The following is a 26716-nucleotide window of genomic DNA, read 5'->3' as shown; positions in this document are numbered from 1 at the left end:
CTGCTACCCAACTTTCGGATGAAGAACAGGGCTCCTACACTTTCATAGGCAGTGGGAAGGAAAGTAGCTAAGAGAGAGGGAGAGGCCTTTGGGGCCGTGCAAGTGGAAGGGGAGGACAGGTAGCAGTACTCACACTGAAGATGAAGAACAGCTCAATGAACATGGCACCGAAGGGCAGGATTCCAGCCATGAGGATGCTGCAGCAGAGAAAGAGTGTTGAGAGCGCCAGCATCCTGGCCATGCGGAAGCCCAGGTTCCCTCCCAAGGCTATGCAGGTGGTGATCTCTGTCTTCTCCATGCTGTGGTACCATGACAACCTTGCAAGAGGTTGGCATCTTTCTCCTCAGTTCATAGTTGAGAACTGACGTAGGGAGGTGGGTGGCCTTAACCTGTGTCACCAGGCCCTCTGCCCCTCCCCTTCCCTGTCCTGGTTCATATCTCAGGACCACATCTAGCTGTGGCCCAGTCCCCTTCATTGTGGCGAGGCAGCCTTGCATGACAACTACTGGTGCTGACCCCAAAGCACTGGCCACTTCACCCTGGGGGAGGCGCCCTCACGCATGGCTGCCCGGCAGATGGCTTCCAAGAGTGCTGGCTTGGCCCACCCCACAGGCCCTCCTTCCGTGGGCCTTCCACTCTTGCCTCTGCTGGAAGACTCACCCAACAAATCGGTTCATGTACCACCTCTGCTCAGGGATCTGCCGGGGAATCTGGTTGGTGCGTACAGGGTTGTCATATGGCTGCTTGCGAAAGCCAAAGTAGTAGCCCAAATAGACGAGGGGCAGGGATATCCCGAACCACATGCACAGCAGAGCCACCATGGTGGGAAATGGCACCTGTAGATAGAGTGTTGTGAGGCTCCCACCAGGCCGATGCCCAGGATGGGGCTTAGGCAGGAGGGAGGGGGGCCTCCTAGGCTCCCAGGAAGGAGAAGCCACAAGCATGGCAGGGCCATGGCAGTGGGAAAGGAGCTGCTAACTCCTCTTCATGTGGCCAGAATCTAAGCCAAAAACTTGCTGTGAGGAGAGCAGGGAGTGGATGGGGACCATTTGAGCTCCCACTGATGAGGAAACTCCACTTCCTAGGAGCTTGTCATCCAGGGAGGAAGGGGGAGAAGAGGAAAGGAAAGGACTGAGAACCTGAGGGGAACACAAAGGGAAGGAAATGACATGTAATCCACTAAGTGAAGAGAAAAAAGGGAAGTAACAAAACTGTACAAAGCGATCCCAGTCCCTCAAAATACCACCACATACTTCTAAATGAAAAAAATCAGATGGTAACACTGTACATTTAGGATTCCAATAAAAATGCCATATTTAGAAGAATCTGTGCCTGGAAAGGCCTATACCAAAGAGCTCAACAGTACTTTTCCTAGGGTGTGAGACCAGAGTTGATGTTTCATTTTCTTTCTCATCTTCTCTTCTGCAGTTATTAAGTTGTTATAAAAATGCAAAGCCAGGTGCTGGTGGCTCATGCCTGCAATCCTAGCTGCTCAAGAGGATGAAATCTGAGGACCAGTTTGAAGCCAGCCCAGGCAGGAAAGTTCATGAGACCCTATCTCCAATTAACCACCAAAGTGGAAGTGGAGCTGTGGCTCAAGCAGTAGAGTTTTAGCCTTGAGCACAAAAGGGACGGCTCCTAGGCCCTGAATTCAAGTTCTAGGACTGGCAATACAATTTATTTTCGCATGCAAAAATAAATTTAGTTAACATATGTAAAGTGCTTACAACAATATTTATTACAAGTAAGCACCATATGTTTATCATTCTATGCTTTAAATTATATAATTCCATTTTAAATATATCTATTAAAAAAGCCTGGAAGAACATATATTAAAGACTTCCATAGTATTTATGTCTGGGTGGTTGGACTATAGGTTATTTTTAATTTCTTAAGTCCTTTGTACTTTCCAAGATTTCTACAATGAGTGTTAGAATGAACAACTGGTAGCCAGGAGAAAAAGGCTGAAGCAAGGAGGAACATAGGTGTAAAAGAGGAAGTGAGAGGACAACTGGTTTCTCTTCCTTCAGGAGGCTGCCTAAGCCTCCCTGCGACTCAATATGCACCTCACCCAGGGACCTTAGGGAGGGGGCAGGTGGCTCTGCATGCTAGGGTACAAATGCCTGTCTTACCTCTACCACAGTTCTAATTAGCCAAGAACCAATCTCCCCACCGCCATCCCACTGAGGCAGGCATCCTATTCCTGGACAGCTGCTGGCAACACCACAGCCTGGGACTGGCAGGTTGCCTACTCTAAGCCATGCGCCTTTTCTCATCCTCTGCTTCCATCTGCAGGGCTGGTGCTGAGGGCACACACTGAGGAGCAAAGCCCTGTTCTAGGACACTGGCCCAACTCACTTGCACTTGGCAGCTTTTGCCCGATGAGACAGGGGAGTTCCCCAGCTGAGCCCTGGACTATGGAAACCTCTCTTTCGAGAAGTGAACTTTGGCCAGCTGTCAGAGCCCACAGAGAGGACAGGGACAGGGCACTGGCTGACAGTGGGCAAGGCTGGGGAAACCCCAGCCAATCTTCAACCCCCAAGGTTGGGAATAGAACTTTGAGGGCTTAGAAAAGGGAAGGAACAGCAGGAAGTGACCTTGGGGAAGAGGCTGGATAGCAGTGGCCTTCCTTGCTGGGGAAGGACCGGAAGGTGGAGGATGGGCACTTACCGCTCCTGACGAGTGCTTTCCCCAGATGAAGCAATTCAATACAAAGCAAATGCCAAAAACCACTCCAGGGTACAGCGTCGCCGTCTGGGAGCAAGAGGGGCCAGGTTGAGGAGCTGTACTTTGGGAGTTCCTTGGAACCCAATGGGGCTCCCCCACCACAGGCTTCAACTGGTCCTTGTCCTTTAGAACACAGCTCAAGCACAGTCCTTCTCTCATCCAGTGGAGGCAGGCCTGCAGAGGCCTCTCAGGTCCCTGGAGCTGCTGCTTCCTTGCTTTCAAGCATATAACCATAGTTATAGAGGGGCACAGCTTATGAAAATTCTTCTTAAAAGTTCTTGGCTTCCTGATGGTCCAGAAGTAATGGCATGCAGCGGAACCACGCTATGATGCTGGATAGTTTGGGTGTACTAAATACAATTTCAACTCAGGATACTGTCAATTCAGGATGGGGTCATTTGCCCTTCCTCCAAAAATGTAGTCCCATCACTCAGAACATAAGAGCAACTAAATAAGCAGTTGCTGAATAAATGAAAGAAAGTTTAAAAATGTGTGTACACAGGCCCCAATCCAAACCATCTAGAGTAATGGTTAAATCTTAGGGATAGTAAATGACAGGCTCTACATATAGTCTCACCTAGCCCTCACTACAAGTTTAGAAATGAAGGACTAACATCCCCTCTTCTTCCTTTTTCATTTTTTTGCAAGACTAGGATTTGAACTGAAGGGCTGTGCTTGCCAGGCAAATACTCTACCACTTAAGCCATTCCTCTAGCCCACATTTACTCCTTTAAAGATGAGGGTGCTGGCTAGAACTGCCAGCTCATGCCTGAAATCCTAGCTTCTCAAAAGGCTATCTGAGGATCATGGTTTGAAGCCAGAGCAGGCAGGAAAGTCCATGAGACTCTTATCTCTAGCCAATCACAGAAAAAGTTGGAAGTGGAGCTATGGCTAAGTGGCAGAGGGCTGGCCTTGAGCAAAAGACGCTCAAGGACAGTGACCATGCCATGAGTTCAAGCCTCAGGATTGGCACACACAAAAAAAACAACAACAAAAAAAAACTGAAGGCACTGAGACTCCTTCCCCTCACTGTTAAGGATGAATCCAGGAAGGCTAAGACTCCAGAGACCATGCTCCGGGAGCAAGAGGAGACAGGCTGGGGAGCTGTACTTGAGTGGCTCCTCAGGACCCTTGGGGCTCCCACATCACAGACTTCAAACCTATCCACATCCTTTAGAACTTAACTCAAGCACAATTCCCTCCCTGATCCAGACATTCAGAGATCCCCATCAGAATCAGAGATCTTCAAGTCACAATCTCGTGGACTTGGATCTGAGCTCAGGAAACCAAAGCTCCAGCCTTATTCTTGAGCTCTTTCTTTCTATACTAGGATTACCAGGCTAAAGATTGCTGTCAAACCATAATGACGATGGATCTCTAGATATTTTGAGCAACCTAGCACTCAGCCTCTGTCGCCAGTTTCATTTTGGGATGCCAAAGATGCTCTTCCTACCAACACTTTGTCACTGTTTTATTTCAAGGTTCCTGAGTTCCCATACTGTAACATGGGCCTAACATGCAGTCTCTCCATTCATACAACCCTAGAAGCAGATGCCCCCATTGGAGAGATGGTTTAGAAATGAATAGGCCCAGAATGGGTCTGGGCAATTCTTGTTTGGTTTTTATTTTTGCCAGGCCTGGGGCTTGGACTCAGGGCCTGAGCATTGTCCCTGGCTTCTTTTTGCTCAAGGCTAGCACTCTACCACTTGAGCCACAGCGCCCCTTCTGGCCATTTTCCATATATGTGGTGCTGGGGAATCGAACCCAGGGCCTCATGTATACGAGTCAAGCACTCTTGCCACTAGGCCATATTCCCAGCCCCAGGGATTGGGCAATTCTTGAACCCAAGGATCCTCTGCTGGCTGCTTCTCCAAACTCAAATGTCATTTCATCCCATCCTATGTTCTACTCTTCACCCTGCTGTGTAGCAGGGAATTCCTCATATGCCTTCCTGGTTGAAATTTATGATCTAGACATGATCAGAAAGGAGGCCTATTTATTAATAAGGGGAAAAGCTCCATGAAGAAGGGGCTCAGGACTCCCTGAGGGGAGAGGTTGATTTCCCTCCCATTTCTTTGGTCTTTTCTATTTCCAAGATCTCTCCACACACTCAGGACAGGGAAGGGCAGCAGTTTATCTTTACTACAGAGCAAAAGGGTCACCGAATCTGGAAAATAGCAAACATTTCTCTCTATACTGTTAGCAGGGTGTTCCCCTGCAGCAGGCTGATGGAAATTTTGCATCCTCTTATTCTCTTGCTTGAGCCATCTGACTAACAGGGCTTAAAAACATCTCTAAGTTTACGGCTAGAAATGTGGCTTAGTGGAGGAATGCTTGCCTAGCATGTATGAAGCCCTGGGTTTGATTCCGCAGTACCTCATAAGCAGAAAAGGCTGGAAATGGTGTTGTAGCTCAAGTGGTAAAGTGTTAGCCTTGAGTGAGAGAAGCTCAGGAACAGAGCCCAGGCCCGGAGTTCAAGCCCCAGGACTGGCAAAAAAAAAACCCCACAAATAAACTAACTAAAACCAAGAGCCAGCGTTCTACCACTTGAGCCATAGCTCCACTTCCAACTTTTTCTGTGATTGGCTAGAGATAAGAGTCTCATGGACTTTCCTGCCTGCTCTGGATTCAAACCATGATCCTCAGATCTTAGCCTCTTAAGAAGCTTATGGATAGGGAAAGTATAGTCCTGTGATGCCTTGTGTGGAGCCTGGCGGCTAAGGGCCCAGAATGGCTGACCTTTGGCCTAAGCTCTTCCTGTTCTGTCACACCACCAGTCAGCTTCCACTAGCACCTGCCTCCACTCCTGACAGGCCCAGGAAAAGAGTCCCCCAGGCTCTGCTGACACTAGGAGGAGATGAGAACACTTACACAGAAGGCTCCTTTCTTCCACCGATGGCCTTTTAGAGTGCGGTAGAGTCGGCCGGCAGAAAATCCACCAAACACCCTGTGGGAAAAGGGCAAGGTCCACATTAGGAGGGCAGTTAGTGGAATGAAGAAGGCTTGTGCTGGCCTCTGGGGTCCTGATCACACACACCTACCCCATGAACATGAAGAGGAAGCAGGCTGTGGTCATGAGTGCTCCTCGGCTGGAGGGTGACAGCATCCCAAGCATGGCCACAACTGCAGAAGGAAGGAAGGCAGTCAGAGAGGCTGACTGCCATTAGCTCCCATGGGAGTGGGGGGAAGGCTGACAGATGGGCAGATGGGCCTAGATAAAGCTTCCTTTCTCCTTAGTTTTCTCAATGACATAGGCCTTTGCCCTCTACAGGAAAAGACTGGGTGTCATAGCTGGGGCTCAGGGGTGCAGTAGCTGCTTGGTATTGGCTGGATGAATCTTTTTTGTGTTAGTCCTGGTGATTGAACTCAGGGCCTAGGTATTGTCCCTGAACTTCTTTTGCTCAAGGGTAGCACTCTTCACACTTGAGCCACAGCTCCACTTCTGGCTTTTTGGCAGTTAATTGGAGAAAAAGAGTCTCATGGAATTTTCTTCCCAGGGTAGCTTCGAACCATGTTCCTCATATCTCAGCCTCCTGACTAGCTACAATTATAGGTGTGAACGCTGGCACCTGGACTGGCCAGCTGAATCTTAAGTGCAGCTGCTAGTTCACAGAGAACTTGCAATGAGCTTGATCTCATTGTGAGTATACTATATGTCAGGGCAAAGATGACTTTTTCCATCTGGAGACCGAGGCCCACAAGGTTAAGTAGCTGCCAAGGTCATGGAACTTAGAGGCTGAGATATGAATTTAGGTAGACTCTAGAGCTATCTATAACTCACTCCTCTATATGAGTGTTTTATCATTGTAAATGAAAAACAAAACAAAGTAAGACCTGAGTCTAATCTTGACCGTGGTACTGGGTCAGTCACTTTACCTGACTAAAACCAAGAGCAATCTCAACACACTGATGTGCTGCTTTCCTGATGGAGTGACATGGTGTGCTCTAAACAGAGATGGAGAGCTATAAGGAAAATTGCCATTCCCAGGGCCTTTGGCTGAGGGTGGGGCAGCTGTCTTCCCAGAGATGCTGGCATGCCTGCTTCATGCTGAGTCCTTGGGAGCCCTTTCCACTACTAAAGGCACTTGGAGAGGCAGCCATGCCTCTGAATCAGGCCACGTTCCTCTGGGCTCATCACTCAGCCCTCTGGGCCCACTCACAGATGACGATGAGGATCATACAGAAGAGCTGAATGCCTGAACCCAGCAGGGAGCTGAGGATCATGGGGTACTGAGGTGGCCGGAAGACGTCACCATGAACAAGCTTCCACCCAGATTCCTCCATAGTATCCTCCTGCAGCAAAAGGTGAAGAATGAGGCAGATGCATGAGAACAGGGCAGCTACTACAGGGATCACTCCCATCAAATCAGGTCTCCTGGTCCCACCGAGGGCCCCTCAGCTATCCACCAGTTCCAGCTCTGACACAGAAGTGTAAGTGATATGAGATAGTGCTTCTCAGAGAATTGTCACCTGGGGAGAAAAGGCCAAACAGGATGATCATAATCGTATAAAAGGAAAATCTCTCTAATTCCATAAACCTGCTATATGGAAAAAAATTATGCAAGGGCTGGGAATGTGGCTTAGTGGTAGAGTACTTGCCTAGCATGCATGAAGCCCTGGGTTCAATTCTTCAGTAACACAGAAAAAGCTGGAACTGGAAGTGGCACTGTGGCTCAAATGGTAGAGCACTAGCTTGGAGCAAAAGAAGCTCAGAGACAGTCCCCAGGACTCGCCAAAAAAAAAAAAAAAAAAAAAAGCTCAGGGACAGTGCCCGGGCCCTGAGTTCAAACCCCAGGAACCCCAGGAAACACACACACACACACACACACACACACACACACACACACACACACACACACGAAAAACAAAACCCTCATTGTTTACATGTTTACTGATCATGTGTAGTTCTTTGTCCATAATTCTTGTTAATCATTACTTTAGAGATTTTAGTGTTTTTGAATCTTTTTGTTATTTTTGAGACAGGCTAGCCTAAAACTCAGGATCTCCCTATCTCAGCCTTCCTAGGGCTAGGATTATAGGCATTCAGGTATATGCCAGGATCTAATTTAAGTTTTCTTTTTTTTTTTCTGTCAGTTGTGGGGCTTGAACTCTAGGCCTGGGTGCTGTCCCTAAGCTCTTCAGCTCAAGGCTAGCATTCTACCACTTGAGCCACACGCCACTTGCAGTTTTCTGGTGGTTAATTGAAGAGTCTTACATACCTCTCTGCCCAGGCTGGCTGAACTGTGATCCTCAGATCTCAGCCTCCTGAGAAGCTAGGATTATAGGCATGAGCCACCAGTGCCTGGCTTAATTCAAGATTTTTTTTTTTCTGGTCCTGGGTCTTGGACTCAGGGCCTGAGCACTATCCCTGGCTTTTTTCTTGTTGTTGTTCAAAGCTAGCACTCTACCTCTTGAGCCACAGTGCCAGTTCCAGCTTTTTCTGTTTATGTGGTGCTGAGGAATCGAACCCAGGGCTTCGTGCATGCTAGGCAAACACTCTACCACTAAGTCACGTTTCCAGCCCCTAATTTAAGATTTTTAAATGTCAAATTAATCAAGTTTCCTTTCTGTGACTTTTTCTGTTGCCTTTATACTTGAGCCATGCTTCTAGATATTTTTGTTCTGTTTTATTTTTGTTTGGTTGGTTTTGGCTGTTTTTTTTGGGGTGGGGGGCAGGTCCTGGGGCTTAAATCTGAGCCTAAGCACTATCCCTGAACTTCTTTTTGCTCAAGGCTAGCACCCTACAACTTGAGCCCCAGTGCTACTTCTGGCTTTTTCTGAGTAGTTTATTAGAATCTCATGGACTTTGCTGCCTAGGCTACCTCTGACCCACAATCCTCAGATCCTCTTGGGTAGCTAGGATTATAGGCATGAGCCACTGGTTCTGGTTACTTTTGAGAGAGGGTTTCACTTTTTGTCTGGACCAGCCTGAAGTACAATTCCCTACTTATGCTTCCCATGTTTGATGACAGACATATATCACCATGCCTAGGTTATTCTGTTCAGGCTGGCCTTGAACTTCCATCTTTCAATGCCTCTCAAGTGGCTAGGATTACAAGCATGGGCCATGAGCGCATGCTTCCTCCCTCCTCCTTCAGTCTGGCATGCCTAGTCCATCCCTCCCCAGCGAACACCTCGTACAATGTCATCCTCCTTGTTATAGTTGGCAATGTCCTTGCGGAGGGTCCGAATGATAATCATGCTCAGAATCCCTGAAACAAACAAGGGGAGGAACAGAAGTCAGAACATCACTAATACAGCTTATCTGCCTTCCACGTGTGCCCTCCTCCTCCACAAACCTGGCCATGTGGCCACCTCAGCTTCTCCCTGGGGCAGAGCTCCACTCCAGCCCACCAGGGAGAGGTGTGCAGAGAAGGGGCTGCAGGGATGGGTGGGGATGGCCACGAGCCTCTGCCCTTCAGGTCTGGGAGGAGAGTACTAGGGCTTAACTCAGCCGGGCACGATCCTTTAGCTTTTTTGTTCAAGGCTGGTGCTCTATCACTTGAGCCACACATCTACTTCTGACTTTTTGCTGGCTAACTGGAATAAGTCTTTTTTCTGCTTAGGCTGGCTTCAAACCTCAATTCTCAGATCTCAGACTCCTGAGCAGCTAAGACTGCAGGAATTGGTCTTTATAAAGTGCTTAGGCAGTAGACTGCCTGTGGATAAATGTTTAATTACAGTGGACAGTCTATGCTTATGATTCCACAGTGATCAGCGTTACTCCACCTCTTCCCTCCACTCACCTTCCAGCTTCCTGCCAAGCTTGCCTCAGTGGGGCCGTGACCCTTGTGGAAACAGCTCACCTGGAGTCTCTTGACTATGGCTCTGCCCTCATTTGGAGAGGCTTTCCCTAAAGTAGCCTTCCTTCCCACTTTATCTCAAACACTACTACTTATTTGCTGTTTTGTTCCCTTTTACCCATTTAACTCCATATCCCTGAGATCTGGCACAGTGCCTGGCACGGGTCAAGTAACCATTTGTCATGGAACAAATCAACGAGTGTGTGTATGGACAGCTCCCCAGAGCAGAGACTGCCTCCTGCTCACCTCTGCACTCTTGATGCCTAGCGTGATGCCCTGCTGTCATTTTCTGACCCACACTTGGCCATGAGAATATTCTAGAGATGGGATGCCTCAGTTCATCAACCTCTGTCCCATCCTCTCCAGCTTCAAGCATAGAGCTCTCACCTGACAGGAAGAAGACCACCACAACGGAATTGATGATAGAAAACCAGTGGATTTGCACGTCACTCATGGTCAGGTAAGTGTCCCAGCGAGAGGCCCACTTGATGTCACTTTCCTAGCAGGCAAGAAGAAGCACTGAGTGAGGCCTCCTGTCCTGGATACTGGCCCAGCCCCTTGCCATGAGCCCACACCCCTTCTCACCTCCCAGTGCACAGAGTAGGTGAAGTACAGCTGATTCTCTTTAGTAGGGTCAATTTCTTGGGGTGAGGAGTTGGTGCCCTCAGGCAGGGTACATGAACTCTTTTCATCTGCTTTGAGGTCTGTGAGAGACAGAGACTGTTCTTGCAGCCAGTACTACTCCCCAAGTGCTCTCCTCCTGGTGTCCTTAGGCTTCCGTACTACTCCCCAAGTGCTCTCCTGGTGTCCTTAGTCTTCCTGCTGTGGTGCTGGGGCCTCCAGTGTCTGGAGGCTGGGAACGCAGCAGTCAACTGTGATTCTTATGGTGATAGTCCCAAAGCTCTCAAAGGTCCCAAAGGGCCTTTGGGGCTGCAGAGAGGCATGTGCTTAGGGAGTCCAAGTGCCACCTTTATGCCGATCTACACTTGGTGCAAACATCCATTCATTCATTCACTCAGGCCCACTCTACCACCTTTGCTTACTCTCCACTCTGAAATCATCACTTAGTAATTCACTCACTCATTTGTTCATTCTGTCAAACATCCCTTATTCCGCCAAGGCATCTGTACATCCATTCAGCCTTTCATTCAGTGCCTAGCACTGAGCTGGATTCTGGGGATCTGTAATCTCAACGAGCCATTGTAGGAACAGAGACCTCAAATCATTCCACACTTAAATGTAAACCATGTACTCACAGAAAGAGCCAGTACAGCACTCTGAAAGAATAGGGTCTACATCTTATGAGACTTTTACAAATTACTTGATTTGAATGCTATTTTCTAGAACTTTTCAAGAAGCCAGCTCCTATCCCTCCATGGACCCAAGACCAAGCCTGCTCTGCAGCTCAAGGACAACCTGTGGTGTATCAGGGCTGATGTGGGAGGTAAAACTGGACCGATTCACCTGGGGCTCATCAGCACTGGGTTGGGGTCTCAGACTCCTATTGACCCTGGGCTACTGAAGCCTGTGCCAATCACTCACGGAAGGAGAGAAAGAAGAAACAAATAATTGCTCTATGGCTTTTGTTGAACCCTTGCCCCTGGTTTTTCAACCTGCAGATGAACTGGCTGCTTCCTATCTGCTTGGCCAGGTCACCAGCCTATCTTCTGGGGTTGCTTGGGAAGAGGTGAACTGGTCAGAGGCCCTGTTCACTACAAAGCACGTGTCAATTTTCCCTCCCCCCATCTTTTCTACTGAGAATCCACAAATGAGCACTCTGTGGCTGAGGAGACCAGTGTGTCCGACCCTGAGTGTAGAGGCCCAGGCCCATCCAGCCCTGCCCCTCTGGTCAGACCTCCCCACTCACCCTCCAGCCTGATGCTCTGGGGAATCACCTCGAAGCGGACGACACGGTATGTGTGCTCCTGGTCCTCTTCCATGTCCTCCCGGTGATAGTAAAGGATAAACGAGAGGTGGTTGTGCAGGTAGATCTAAAGAAGCAATAAAGAGAACAAAACAGCTAGGAGTAAGAAATAGTTACTCAGGGAGACCATCCCAGGCATCAGGGTGTTACCTGGCTACATTAACCTTCCAGAATCACTGCCCTCTCCTGGAGGGCTCCATCTAGGGCTTCCGAGGCTTTGCTTGTAGGCCTTCTACTACCTGACCCTAATCTAGCTCTCTGTACCACCTTCTAAAACACACCAGTGGGGTGTAAAATATCACAAGAAATGTATTCACTGCCTTATTATATAACTGTACCCCCTTTGCACAACACCTTGCCAATAAAATTTGAGTTAAAAAAACACAAAACACCAGTGCACTTGGTCTCTCAGATTGTCTGATTTACTCAGAAAAGCCTGGAGGACTTTATACATGCTGTACAAATATGGAAACACAGCTCAAGTCTGTTTAGACAACTGCAAGGAGTAGCAGGATTATACTCAAAGAGGCCATGGCTATCTTGCACACTGATCAGGTTCTAGGTTCTTCTCTTGGTTTTATCTTATAAAAACAGAATGTGATATTTTAGCAACGAAGCCTTCACTTTCTTCGAGCACTGACCCAAGGCTGCAGTCTTCTGAAGGACCATCTTCCTAGAGGCACTAGGGGAAATGTGCCCTAGCTGACTCCTGCCTTGTCTTCAAGCCTAGAGCTGTTTCCTGTTCTCTGTGGCCCCATATGCATGTAACTTGAGAGGTGTGGGTCCCAGTCTGCTGAGTGTGTCAAAGACATGCTACCTTATTGACATCCGTGAAGCCGAGCCGGTAGCCATGTTCAAACTGCACATCTTTTTCCTTCTTCTTGTCATCATTGTCACGGCTGGAGTAGAGCTCCAGCCGGGTGGCCACAGGCAGGTTGTCGGCAATGCTGGAAACCCAAGGCCCCACTTAGTCCCTCTGGAACACCTTGCCCAGCCCTCCCTCCCCGGTGTGGCCAGCAGGGCGCAGAGAACAGCTTACAGGTGGACATAGTAGTCTTCCGTGATGCGCTCAGCCACCAGCCGGCTCTGCTCCACTGTCAGGGTCACTGGCTTGTTGGACTGGCTGCATAGCACTTCACATTTCTTCTCGCTGTTCATGAGAACCTGGAAAGGGGTGTTGACAATCCGGTCCCCTCTCAGCACCTCTCCTGCCATAAGAGAGACAGATGGAGCTCAGAGCTTCAGCTCTGAGGTTGCTGAGGTCAGCAGTTATGGAGGCTTCAGAGGCTGGCAAAGTGGACTTCCACAGATATCAACAGCACAGCACCCAGCAGTCAACACTCTACCTCAGGTGCTTGTACCCAGCTTGTTCCTCTAACATGCCCCATCACCCTTCCTTCCTCCTCTGTGCCCTAGTGCCAGCTTCAAAGCTCACCAAAGCCCACACCTCCTTCTACAGCAGTGACCTTTAGGTAGTGGCTTCCTGTGCCTTGAGTGCTGTTACCTGCTCCATGTACTGACTTAAAGTTCAACTTCTCTTCCCCCTTTCCTGGGAAGCTTTTCCGGAGTGAGGAAGCTCGGTCCATGGAGGAGAGACTGCTCTGACTTCAGGCCGCCTGCTGTTGTACCCGCCTCTGCCAGTCACTTACCTTCACTGAGCCTCAAAATCCTCCTCCACAAAATGGGAGTTACAGTAAAGGGGCCTTTCAAGTCCCAGGCACATAGAACAGGAAGGTGTCAAATACCATTTTCACTGTAGCTCAACTCTGTGCCTTTTTTTTTTAAGCTTACATTAGTTATACAAGGGGAGAGATTTAACATATTTACAACGTATTCCATTCAACTTCACCCCTTCTATCAGTCCCCTTGGCCCTTCCTTTTTGGAAACTGGGTCTTGCTATGTAGGGTAGGTGGGCCTTGAACTCTCAATCCTCCTGCTTCAGCCTCCAGAGTGCTGAAATTTTGTTTGCCAGCCTCCAAGTCGAAGGGGGAGATGGTGGGTTACTACATTCCACTGTCTTTTTTCTCTTCCTTGAGCATCTCACTGTGTAGCCGAACTGATCGGGACCTTACACTCCTTGCCTCTGTACCTTTTCATGTCAGGGATGTTACTTTGTACAATGTATTTATATTTTTTGTTTTTTGTTCCTTTATTGGCTATGAGCTCTTTGAGAGGAAACACTACTTCCTTCGTATTTATTTGTCTTCAGATAACAATTTAGGGAGGGAAGAGTAGGATCAAAAACACAATCTAGCTGGGCACTGGTGGCTCACACCTGCAATCCTAGCTACTTAGGAGGCTGAGATGTCAGGATCGAGGTTCAAAACAATTCCAGGCAGTAAAGTCCATGAGACTCTTATCTCCAACTAACTACAAAAATTTGGTGGAAGTGGAGCTGTGGCTCAAGTTGTAGAGTGCTAACCTCAAGTGAAAAAGCTGAGACAGCACCCAGGCCCAGAGTCCAAGCCTGGCAAAAAATTTAAAAATCCAGAATCTGCACTGACACATTGTGTGCCTGGTTGCTGCCTCAGAAAACCTCCTGTCAGACATTATACTCACAGGCTCAGAGCAGCCCACGAGTATCAGCCAACCCCACTGTGCTCTCCTTCTGAGCCACTCAGCAACTCTGCAATGACGATGATAAACTGGGACAGACTGCAGCAGATCCACCAAGCCAACAGGCAGGACTAACACCTCCATATGCATGTGGTCCAACACTTGCCTACCACACTGGATCTGCTTGCCACGGCTGTCTGCCCTGGCATCTAGTCACCTGTTCTCTCATTCATAAACATATGCTCGTACTGTCTATGTGCCAGGCCCTGAAAACAGTGCTGTGTAGACACAGCCCTGGAACTTACGGTCTTGTGGGAAGTCAGACTGATTAAATCATCAGCAAAAAAGAATGTACAGTATCATGTGGCTTGCTGTGGACATGGGGGCACGGGGTTAGGAAAGTTTCCACAAATTAGTGGTGCCTAAAATGACTCTAAAGGAAGCATAGTAGTAATTTAGGCAGAGATAGGGGAAAAGTATATCCAAAAGACCCTCAGGGATGAAGCAGTTGTGGCCAACTTGAGAGGTGTGTGTGGCTGCAGAGCAACAGGCTTGGGAATGATTAGACTGAGCTGCAGAGACTGGGAGAGATGGGCAGGAGCTAGATACCAGCGAGCCTGTAATCAAGCCACACACAGCTTGTCTATTGAGTAGGAGTACCCAATAGGGGTGGGGAAGATGTTACCTAATTCTGGTTTCAGAAAGACCACTCTGGCTACTTGATACAGAAAATAAGTTGTCAGGAGCCAGCTAGGGCAATGACACCAGTCAGGCAGGTAAGTGAGGATGGGGTGGGAAAGGAGAATGTGGGTGGCAGAAGCAACCACAGTACAGAGGTGCAGGAGCTACTGAGGGGGTGGGCCCTGGGGGCTGCTGCTGGAGAGGTACTAGGCTGAGGGAGGAGAGGTACATGTTGGGAGATTATCAGGTTTCTGTGATCAGGTTCTAGGTGAGCAAACAGGAAAAAGCAAATTCAGATGGAAGGTATTTAGAGTCTGGCTACTCAAACAGGCATTTAGACACCAGGATAATGCTCACAAGAGAGGTTAGGGCAGAGGGGAAGCTGTGAATTGTTGTTATATAGATGTAGCAGGGCCAGCTACACCAATGTAGGGACAGCATTTGGTTATATAACATAGCAGTCCTGGTGAGCAATGCTTCCTGTGCAGCAAATGAGGCCGCCCAGGAGGGAAGCAGGGCTGAGAAGGGCCTGGATGAAGCTCTCTCCCACCACCTCAAATTAGAGGGCTGGTGGTGCAGGTGAGCCTGCAAAGCCCTGACATGAACTGGTAAACAGACCACTAGGACATCAACAGGATACCTGCAGAGTACATGGCTGACGGCACCCTACAGATGACAAACTAAGGACAAGTCAGACACTGGCTTGAGAAGAGACAGTGGCCATGCCAAGCTCCTGGGCTCCTTCCTCACCCCAAGTCCTACAGATCAACAAGAGCTGATTTGAGGAGAGGAAGGACTACAGAGAGAGGAACAAGCTACAGAACAAGCAAGGTAATGTCACGTCATGATATTTAATAATTAAATTTCAACAAGAAAGAGGATGTTACTCTTTCCCATTTCCTTAGAGCATTTAGATCTTCCTGCCTGGACAGCTGACTGATCTTTCATTTAGCAGACCAAGGACCAAAGGGAACAAGATAGGAAACACAGAGAAGGCAAGAGCAAAAACCACAGTGCCACTCTCGGGCTCCCTCAGATCTACTGAAAACCTAACACTGGGGGAGGAGGGGTTCCGGCTTCACAGGGGTGTTCCTAATACTAGTGAAACATTAAGCAGTTTGCCCAGAAGATGGAGGGAACATGTGTCTTAGTGGACAAGGTTCGTCTGAAGTACACTGGAATTTAGAGAAACTTGTTTGTAAAGACTACATACTTAATTATTGCATTTTCTTACAAAATATATTTTGGAAAATTGTATACCATCAATTAAAATGCTTTTAAGTTAGTTAAAAAAAAAAAGAAAGAGGATGTACTGGCTCATTTCTAATTTAGAAGTGTTCTTTTTTTTCTTCAGATGAGGTCTTGCTAATTGTCAGGCTGATCTCAAATGCTTGAGTTCAAGTGACGCTTACACCTAGCCTGCCCACTGCACTTGCACAAGTATTCTTTCTATCAGTGAGCCACAAGCTAAGGCGTGGGCTGAGAGCATCTACTGTGGTGTGCCAGCACACCTGCCACAGGGCTACAATGCCCTTACGTGACATGAATCGCCATCAATGTGACAACCAGAATTGTCTCCCCACAGTCCAATGAGCCTTTCTAAAGAAGGCGCTGGCTTTAGTCAAAAGGCCTAAACCTGGCCTTGTAGACAGTAGGTGGAGAAACGGCCATTCCTCCAGCATGAAGAGAAGGTGATTATGCTAAGCTGGCAGTGTTCCTGTAAGAATCAAGCAGGATGGGCTACAGGGCTTTGCTTAAGGTCATGGAAATGGGAGCCAAAGCTCAGACTCTGCCACTTAGTAGGTGGGGGAGCTGGGGCAAGTGACTTCACCACCTGTACTTCACTTTCCTTATCTATAATGAAGCAGTAAGGGGATTTACTGTCTTAAAGTCTATACTTCTGATGTGTCACATGGTTAACAAGTGGAGAAACTGAGGTTGAATCTTTTCTTGGAGGTGCTCAGGTTTGAACTCAGGGCCTCCCTTCATTTGATAGACAGATGCTCTACAACTTGAGCCACATGCCTCAGCTCTTTTGCTTTAAATCTTTTTTGGGGGGAGGAGGGGTGCTGTACTGGGGCTTAAACTCAGGGCTTAGAAGCTGTCCCTCAGCTTTCTCACTCAAGGCTGGTACTCTTATCACTTGAGTCATATCTCCACTTCAAGCTTTTTGGTGTTTTATGGGAGCCTCATTCAGACTTTTCTGCCTGGGCTGGCTTCAAATTGTGATTCTTGGATTTCAGTCTCCTATAGCTAGGATTACAGATGTGAGCCTGCTTTCTTTGTGGTTTTTTTTTTTGTTGTTGTTGTTGCTGTTGTTGTTGTTTGTTTGTTTCATTTTCTGCTTCAGTTCTTTTTCAAATAAAGTTTCATGTTTTGCTCTGGGCTGACCCCGGGCCTTGATCCAACTGCTCATAGTGTCCCTCACAGAGGGAAGCGTTACAGGCACACACTACCACATCTGGCTTGTTGAGCCAGGTGGAATCTTGCTAACTTTTTGCCTAGGCTTACCTTGAATGTTGATCCTTTCAATCTCTGCCTCTTGAGTAGTTAGAGGACTTTGGGTGCTAGCTACTGTACTGGCTAGAAATTGAAATCTTAACTCAGGATTTTTGTCAGTCTTGGAGCTGTCCTTGAGCTCTTTCACTCAAGGCTAGTGCTCTGCCACTTTGTGGTTAATTGGAGGAGATGAAAGTCTTTCCTGCCCAGGCTGGTTTTGAACCATGATCCTCAGATCTCCGCCCCCCCCCCCCCCCAGTCCCCCCCCATCCCTGCCACCCAGTAGCTAGGATTATAAGCATGAGCCACCAGCACCCGGCTGACTAAGACCATTTCTTTCTGCTTTCCTAGCTTCTTTTTTCAGAAGGGGTCACTGAGCTGTCATAGGGAGAGTTGTGAAAATCAATAGAGTAAAACACAAATGCTTAGTGTACTACTTTGCTGCCCATAGGTTGTATGCAGGGATGGATGGAGGGGCTGCCTGCTTTTGGTTAAATTATCCCCAAGGCCTGACTCCAGCTGGTCAGGGACCTCCAGTACACCTAGAAGCAGGCACGCTTGTCAGCTAGGGATTTTGGAAACATATGAGCCATGGGAGTCCTGACAAGAGAAAGTGATCATTTAGAGGTTTGACCAAGAACCAGTTCTCAACAGCACCAGTGGCACATACCTATAATCCTAGCTATTTAGGAGGCTGAGATTTAGAGGATCAAAGCTTGAAGTCAGCCTGAGCAGAAATGCTGTTTCCATTTCTAAAATAACCAGCAAAAAGTAGGGCTGGAGGCCTGGATTAAGTGGTAGAACACCAGCTGAGGAACCAAGTTGAGCAAACTTAAGGCTCTGAGTCTGAATTTAAGTACCAGGCAACAAAAAAAAGAGTAAGTTCTCAGAGGTAGGGCTATAGTTCATGTAGTTTAGCGCCTAACATTCTTAAGGCCCTGGTTCAATATCCCAAACGACCCACCCACACCCACGAACCAGTTTTCCTTCTCCTTCCTAAGGTAGAGGAGAAGTTTATTAAATAAGGTCCTTGAGGTCAGGGATAGCATCTGCCCATACTTTTATCTCTAAGACTTAATTGAGACAGGCAAAGAGGAAGTACTGATCATATGAGCTGTACAGACAACTCTCGTCATTTAATCCCTAAATTCTACCAAATGGAGAATTGCTTAAATTAGAAAAAAGTGGCTACTATTTATGGAACACTTGTGCCAGACACTGCTCTGGGTGCTTCACACATTATTTGCACAGCTCAGCAAGTGTGGTGATGTCTCTGCTTGCTTCAGGGCAGAGGTAATCATTCACAATTTCAATTAAAGGCAAAAACAGGTAATAGAAGCTCCCAGAAAGAAGGGGATATCTGAGCAGAAACTAAGTGTTCCAACTCAGAATAATGAGCAGGTGGATTCAAAGTCCAGCTTAGCTTTAACTAACTGTACAAGCAAAGGCAGGTCACTAAATCTGCCAAGTGTTAATAAAACCACAACTACTGCCCCATGGCTGCTATGAGGATTAAACAAGCCACCAGGCATGTAAACTCTGGCATAGTAAGTGCTAGGTAAGGGCAACTGCCACCATTAGCAGGAAAACCATGCTGAGTTCCTCTTTGGGTTGGGCTAAAGCAGTGTCAGAGAAAAACTTACCCAAATTCTCTGCCTTGTAGGTTATTTTGCTGGGCTGGCAAAATGGTAACGAATAGTATTCATAAGGTAGCTGGGTTCGAGAGCTGGTGAGTTTCACAGCCTGGTGGGAAAACAAAGGCGGTTATATTCTTCATTCCAGCAGAAGCCAAAGATGACTGTTCTGAGAACACTCCTTGAACCCTCTCAACATTAGCACATTTGGGGAAAGCACATGCTAGGCAAAATTACTATAGCACACACCATAGCATGCTACAGACTGTACTGTCTACAATTCTGGATTTTACTTTTCCCTCATTTTAGCCTGAATTATAGATTCAGTTTGAAGTCATGAGACTGGATATACACAGAGTTTTAGAATGCATGGCTATCCTCTGACAAGATAGTTTCACTCTAGGCATCCATTTTCTAGGAAATATTACAAGTAAGGAAAAACCTTTAGGAGCATAGATGTCCATTCCTTAGTTGTAAGTGCAGAGGCCCGCTCCTCTTAGTCCCTCAAGTCCTCCTTCCCCAGGCTTTCTCCTTCACCCTACTCCATGTCCACGTCACATGCTCATGTCTCAGCTTCAGTCCCCTTACCCGTGAGCCCTGCTTCCTACCCACTGTATCCAAGGGCCTGTTTCAACCCCCTGAACTCCTTCATAGCGCCTTCAGACAAAATGCAGTTACTTTCCTTTACTAGGTTGTTACAAATCAGTTTCTCCTGCAAAGTGCAAAGATTTAAGCTCCATGAGGGCACAGACCACATGTGTCTTAATCTGTGCTTTGAGGAAGGCACAGCAGGTATTCATTAAATGTCTGCTAAAGAAGAAAGTAGGGCTGGGGATATAGCCTAGCGGCAAGAGTGCCTGCCTCGGATACACGAGGCCCTAGGTTCAATTCCCCAGCACCACATATACAGAAAATGGCCAGAAGCGGCGCTGTGGCTCAAGTGGCAGAGTGCTAGCCTTGAGCAGGAAGAAGCCAGGGACAGTGCTCAGGCCCTGAGTCCAAGGCCCAGGACAGGCCAAAAAAAAAAAAAAAAAAAAAAAAAAGAAGAAAGGAAAACAAAAAACCACTAAACACCTTATAATGGAAAATAGTCAAGAAACCATGGTATACTGCCACTCAATTAAGTATAGTACAAGCACTAAATGCAAGGTTTAATGAAAATCATTTATGAGAAAGTTTAAGGGCAGTATTTAGGAAATAATGCAAATGCACAGATTATAGCTGCAGAATGGGCAGCAGGCACAGAAAACCCAAACCATAGATAAAAGTCAGTGAAAATGCTGCCCCCCCCCCCCCCCAGTATATATCTTTACTCCTTAGGAACTACCCACCATTCCTCATACAGCATCTATTATTACTCTTTTTGTGTTTCATCATTCACATTACAAAGAGGTGAGTCTCACCTTTATGCGCTCTTCCTAACGAAGGTGCCCACCATTATTCCTCTACTCCCTATGCACAAGCTTTGCTCTAGAGGGGGCATTTGGTAAAGGCCAAGGGTACTGCAGTAGCAAAGAGACTGGGCTTGCAATTAACCCCACAGCTGCCTCACCATGTGACCTTGGGCATGTTGGTTCACTTCCTTAGGCTTTAAAAAGTTTCCTTACTGTGAAACACACTGAAGTTTGCAAAACATAAAGAATGTGCAGTCAGAGTTGTTTTTTTTTTTTTTTTGGGGGGGGGCATCATAAGATAAAGCAGGTCAGATGCCTAGCATGTAAATAAACCTCAGAAAATATTACTTTGACATTTTTCTGGCAAAATACAAGACTGCCTTCCAATGAAGAGAGGCTCCCAATACATGAACAATATGAACAGATGATAGATATTATGCAGAGAAAATTGGTAACAGAAGGGGATGGCAGCAAATAAAAGTGGGCGGCAGAGATGCCACAAAACAGGAGGTAAGTGGAGTAAGACAGAGATGTCTCTGTATGTGTGTATGTGCTCACACTGCTTGAGAGCAACAAGGAGAGTGAAAGAGGTACACATGCAGATGGGCATACAAAGACAGAGACCAGCAGGGAAAGACCACTTTCATGGGAGAGACATGGAGAGATGCAGAGACAGAGGCAGAGAGGAGGGGGCAACACAGAGCTCCTGAACTGCAGGCAGAGGTACAGCACGCAATGAAGGTCTGTGCTGTCTGTAATCACAGGACGGACATAACAGGTGAGCTCTGTCCTCCAGCCTGGCTGCAGCCTAGATGCACCTATGTCCTCAGACACACTCACCTTGATTTCTACAGGGTCGTTTTGGTGGAAGTTGATTGGTGCAACCCCTGGGACATAGAAGGCGCTTGTTTCACTTGTGAGAGAGAGGAGTGCCAGGGACCACAGCCACCAATCCTGCTGGGAAGAAGACAGGCTGCAGTTGGAATGGAGAAAAGAATGAAATCCTTACCATCCCCGCCCAGGGCAGATCAAGTGGCAACCTTCACCTCTGCTTCTACTGACCAAGTGTCATCTCATGGTCCAGTAAGCTGGAGCCCCTTGTAATAAATAGGGCCAAATGCTACCAAGAGTGCCAGGCTCACAATTCTGGACTTACAGAAATGAGCTGTGAAATGGGTCACATAATTAATGTCTGGGCAAAAAGGAAGACTGTCACACAAGAGCCACAACTTCATACTCGTGAGCATTGTCTCGTGTGTGTGTGTGTGTGTGTGTGTGTGTGTGTGTGTGTGTGTGTGTGTGTGTGTGTGTGTGTGCTGGTACTGGGGTTTGAACTCAGGGCCTTAGCTCTCACTAGGTTTTTAAAATCACAGTTGATGCTCCTCTACCACTTGAGCCATGTTTAACTTTTTTTTGCTGACTAGATTTGGAGCCTCTAGGACTTTTCTGTGTGAGCTGACTTGAAGTATGATCCTCAGATCTCAGCCTCCTAAGTGGCTGGGATTATAGGTGTGAGCCACTACAGCCCACTGAGCACCATCCTTCTAACTGTTTCCCAGTGTATCACATTCCAGTACAGACTGCAGGAAATAAAGCACCACAATGTTCTGTAAGTTCCCGTTTCTCTTTATAGCAACAAGCTCACTTTGTTAGGAAGCACTGTGCTATCAATATATTTTTCCATGAGTGTTCTCCAAAATGGCACCTTTTACTCCTCAGCTACTGCGCCACAGGTCTGTTGTCCCTTGACAGGACCCTTTCTGCACCCCTTAGGGCCTTTATACTACTTCTGCTCCAACACCCTCTCCACAGATAGCTGCACAAAGAGCACTTGCTCCTTATTTCATTCAGGTCTCTCTCAAAGGTCACCTCCTCAGAAGTCTTCAGTGGTCTTTCTATCTACAATGGCATCCTCAGGCCTCCCATTACCATCCCCAGCTCCTTCCCTATTTCTAGTCATGAACTTATCTACTTGACTATGATGTTGGCAGATTGTCTGTGTTTCCCTTGTCTTCTCCACTTGAATTTAATCTTTTTTTTTGGGGGGGGGGGGCTCTGTCATGGAGCTTGAACTCAGGTGTAGGCATTATCTTCGAGCTTTTTCATTCAAGGGTAGCACTCTAACACTTTGAGCCACAGCTCCACGTCAGGTTTTCTGGTGGTTAATTAGAGATAAGTCTTACAGACTTTCCTGCCTGGGCTGGTTCTGAATGATAATCCTCAGATCTCAGCCTCCTGAGTAGCTAGGATTGTAGGTATGAGCCATAGGCACCCAGCTTTTCTTTTAGGGAGAAGGACTCAGAAAACATCACACACAGGATAGAAACCTAGGAATCCAGTGCAAGCAATGCCAATCTCTGACCTCAACAAATCTATGCAAAGTGTCTCTACCTATTGAAAGAACTAGGAGAGCTGCTAGACTCTTGTTTCTCTGCCTGGTAGGAACAGGGAACATTTGTTATCCACATGTCTAAATCACCAACTTAATTGCGTTTCTCCATCTGCCTAGTTTCTATGCTCTTCACTGTTGTTTCTTCCCATCCAGACTCTGGCCACGGCCTCCTAATCACTTTGTTGTACAGCCTTTCCACCCATCAAGTTGTGTTCTCTGCCCTACACATTTCAGGATTTCTTCCAATATGCAATTTTACAAGCAATCCATCACTTCAAAGAGGGGTGCCAAAATGCAGACTCATTTGTATCTTTACCTGGAATACAACTTTAAGATTCTAGTCAGGTGCTGTGGCTCATGCTCATAGTCCAAGCTACTCTGTAGGCTATGGCAGCCTTCACTCGAGTCCAGGAATTTGAGGGCAGGCTGGACAACATGGTGAGTGCCTTGGTCTAATTTGGTCAAAGCCTTAAAGCAACATATTCACAGAGTGTTTTTCACCTGATTTATAGTAAACTTTTATAAGTACCTGCTACCTGCAGTTTCTTATGAAATAAAAACTGACTCCAATAAAAACCAGTAACAGTAGCTAAGATAGACACATATTTGGTAATCAGGAAGTAGGCGTAATTAGCAGTGCAGGAACATCTTTTTAAACGTGACAAGAAGCTGGGAGCTGGTGGCTCATGCTTATAATTCTAGCTACTCAGGAGGCTGAGATCTGAGGATTGCAGTTCAAAGCCAGCTGGGCAGGAAAGTCTGTTAAGACTCTGATCTCCAATTAACCACCAGAAAACCAGAAGTGGCGCTGTGGCTCAATTAGTAGAGCACTAGCCTTGGGCTGAAGAGCTCAGGGACAGGGCCCAGGCCCTGAGTGTCAAGCCCCACAAGCGACAAAAAAAAAAAAAAAAAAAAAAAAAAAAAGTGACAAGAAGTGGAGATATGTCTCAAGTTCTAGAGCACTAGCCTTGAGCAAACAAGTAAGAAAATGAGGTCCCGCTGGGCTGGGTGTTGGTGGCTTATGCCTGTAATCCTACTTAGCCACAAGGCTGCAGTCTACACATTGTTGTTCAAAGCCAGCCCAGGCAGGGAAGTCCATGAGACTCTCATCTCCAATCAACTACCAAAAAGCCCAAAGTGGAGTTGTTACTAAAGTGGTAGAGCACTAGCCCTGAGTATAAAAGCTCAGGGACCATACCCAGGGTCCTGAGTTCAAGCCCTAAGACCAGCACACAAACACACAAAATCAAAATAAGTACCAGCCAGCTTCCCCCCACCTTGGCCTTTTCCACTCATAGCTGGCACCCTACCACATCCACACTTCTGGTGTTTTGATGGAGAAAAAAGTCTCTCAGATTTGTCTGTTCAGGCTTGCTTTAACTGTGATTCTGTGATCTCTGATTACTGATTAGAGCTAGGATTACAGGCAGGAGCCACTGGTACCTGGCTACCAGCCAACTCTGGACAGAGAAAAATATGAAAAAAGATGAAACTATCCCTTCAGATAGTACATGGGTTTACTACCATGGATATTATTAATTTTTTCTATCAGCCCTTGAGAATCTGGGCTTATAGGAAAAAAAAGCCTCCTTACACTTAAGTAATCCTTTTTTTCCCCTTTTCTTTTCTTTTTTTTTTTGGCCAGTTTTGGGGCTTGAACTCAGGGCCTGGGCACTGTCCCTGAGCTTTTTTTGCTCAAGGCTAGCACTCTACCACTTGAACCACAGTGCCACTTCTAGCCTTTTCTGTTTATGTGGTACTAAGGAATCGAACCCAGGGCTTCATGCATGCTAGGCAAGCACTCTACAACTAAGCCTTATTCCCAGCCCTTAAGAAGTCCTTGAAATATGGAATCAACCCAGATGCCCCTCAGTAGACGAATGAATGAAATTCTATGCTTTCATCAGAAAGAATGACATTGGCCCATTCATAAGGAAATGGAAAGACTTGGAAAAAACCATATTAAGTGAAGTGAGTCAGACTCAAAGAAACATAGACTCTATGGTTTCCCTCATAGGTAATAATTAGTTCATGTCTAGGATAGTCCTAGCAGAAGATCACAATAGCTCAATAGCTATGTCCATATGAACACATAAGATGATGCTAAGCAAAATAAACTTCAAGTTAAGGAAATAAGTGGTTTATCATTGTTATTTTCAACATACATGTGAAATTATGCCTTTTTCTTTTGTCTTTCTTCCCCATGGTTTTACCCCTGATTTCACTGTAACTGATTTTGGTACCCTGGGTATTGTATGTATGTTTATCAGAACTAGGGAAGGGAAGGGGAACATCAAAATGGAGAGACAAAGGGTAAAAGGCAAACCAATGCAACAGCAATACTTACAAGACAATATGCTAGAAACCAATTATACAATGCAGGGGCCGGGGAGAGGGAATTGGGGAGGAGGGAAGGTAGGAGTAAAATGAAGGAGGTAACAGGTTTGATAAGAAATGTACTCACTGCCTTACATATGAAACTGTAACCCCTCTGTACATCACTTTGAAAATAAATAAATAAATAAATAAATACATTAAAAAAAGAAGTCCTTGATACCTCCTATCTTTCCATTGGTCTAAAGACCCAGGTTGAGAATTGCTGAGAACATCTATTCCCCCACACCTTACCTGTATCTAGGCTAACTGTTTTTTACCTTGATGTTATGGGGGAGTGTTAAAAAACACCAATGCCAAAGCCTCATCCAGACTATTGGTCACCCTGACCAATTAAGTCAGATCGGAGAGCTAGGACCCAGGTTTCTATATTTTTAAAGGGTTCCTAGGTCCTCATTAATTAAAGTGAGATCCATGAAGATAGCTGTCTATGTTACCAGTCTACCTAAGTGATCCTCAGTCAGGGTCAAGAACCACAGTTCAGAAGTATCAATCTGAGATGATATACATCCCTAGGTGGGAAGGCTCTAGATCTTTTCTTTTTTTTTTTTTTTTTTTTTTTTTTTGCCTGTCCAGGGGCTTGGACTCAAGGCCTGAGCACTGTCCCTGGCTTCTTTTTGCTCAAGGCTAGCATTCTGCCACTTGAGCCACAGCACCACTCCTGGCCATTTTCTGTATATGTGGTGCTGGGGAATTGAACCCAGGGCTTCATGTATACAAGGCAAGCACTCTTGCCACTAGGCCATATTCCCAGCCCCCAGGCTCTAGATGTTTATTTCTCTTTGGCCAGGTTCAAAATCGTATCTTGCCAATTAACAGAGGCATCTGTCATATACTGAGGAAGGCCCTGAGTTTGGGGCCCTAAAGTATTGGCAAGAAATTGAAGCATACACTCAGTTATGTCACTTTGCTGGGCTCTGTGTCCTGTCCTCATTTATTAGGAAGGGTTTCTGTAGTAAAAGTGGGGTTGAAGAGAAAATGTGGATTTGAAAACACAAACTAACCAGAGAGTCATCATTTCAGGCAGTATGATCATTATTCTATCTGAAAACATGTGTTCTGAATTTCCCCTCCACAGGAGCCTGACACCAGACCTGGGAGCCTTATCTGATAAGCGATTTGAAGCCAGGGCACAGGATTACAATCTCCACAGTTTATCAAGCCAATTAAATCTGAAAAGTTCTACCGCCCTTTGAAACATATTCTTCCAGACTTAGCAGAGAGACACCACCGTGGGGAACTCAAGAACTCCCCTGAGAGCTCAGGTTGCAGAGGAATGAAAAGCAAATCCTGAAAGACTTCAACACATATTTATTCCAAAGACTCAGACCAATGCAGCAAGTCTCCCACTCCAAGCAAAAACAAAACCACACAACAGTGAAAATAACAGTCAATAATATTCTAGGCAGCTAGACCAGAAGATAACACCAAAAAACAACTAGAAGTCCAAGTCACAGAGCACCCACTAAACACAGGCCCTATGGGTAGACATGCTAACTTCCTTCAACTTCCCACTTACTTAGTCCCCACTTTGTGTTAAGCACTTTACACTGCTTGGCCCCATCCTTACATAACAACTACCTGTAGCTTTTTGTCATCATCTTGTAGATGATTGCTAGTTTACCTGATATCTAGCTCCAAGTGTTCCAGCCTGAATGTCCTGTGTGGCAGCTGAGAATGCAATGATGCTAATGACAACAGCTAAGTTACC

The 26716-nt window shown here is 46.7% G+C and overlaps 1 protein-coding gene across 5 annotated transcripts in view; it reads right to left on the bottom strand.

Moving 5' to 3' along the window:
* The window catches only part of Tm9sf4 (transmembrane 9 superfamily member 4), a 47410-nt gene that overhangs the window by 6651 nt on the left and 14043 nt on the right, over window positions 1-26716 (bottom strand). Inside the window, exons 1-15 of one of the 5 annotated variants that reach the window (XM_048348985.1) lie at window positions 21229-21232; window positions 21060-21176; window positions 18835-18934; window positions 12494-12662; window positions 12272-12401; window positions 11398-11521; window positions 10116-10234; window positions 9918-10029; window positions 8869-8939; window positions 6888-7020; window positions 5769-5850; window positions 5599-5674; window positions 2671-2754; window positions 661-836; window positions 134-197 (exon numbers count right to left, since the gene is read on the bottom strand). In XM_048348985.1, the coding sequence (XP_048204942.1) occupies window positions 134-197; window positions 661-836; window positions 2671-2754; window positions 5599-5674; window positions 5769-5850; window positions 6888-7020; window positions 8869-8939; window positions 9918-10029; window positions 10116-10234; window positions 11398-11521; window positions 12272-12401; window positions 12494-12662; window positions 18835-18934; window positions 21060-21176; window positions 21229-21231 (1560 nt within the window). In that variant the 5' untranslated portion in view covers window position 21232. Of the gene's footprint in view, window positions 1-133; window positions 198-660; window positions 837-2670; window positions 2755-5598; window positions 5675-5768; window positions 5851-6887; window positions 7021-8868; window positions 8940-9917; window positions 10030-10115; window positions 10235-11397; window positions 11522-12271; window positions 12402-12493; window positions 12663-18834; window positions 18935-21059; window positions 21177-21228; window positions 21233-26716 lie in introns of those variants that run through there. The other 4 variants (XM_048348986.1, XM_048348983.1, XM_048348984.1 and 1 more) reach the window with 4 other exon arrangements.

Source organism: Perognathus longimembris, chromosome 6 (genome assembly GCF_023159225.1).
Source record: "Perognathus longimembris pacificus isolate PPM17 chromosome 6, ASM2315922v1, whole genome shotgun sequence".
In the NCBI taxonomy this organism is placed as follows: domain Eukaryota; kingdom Metazoa; phylum Chordata; class Mammalia; order Rodentia; family Heteromyidae; genus Perognathus; species Perognathus longimembris.
The sequence above is the reverse complement of the archived record's forward strand: the minus strand, read 5'-3'. Positions and strand labels throughout refer to the sequence as shown.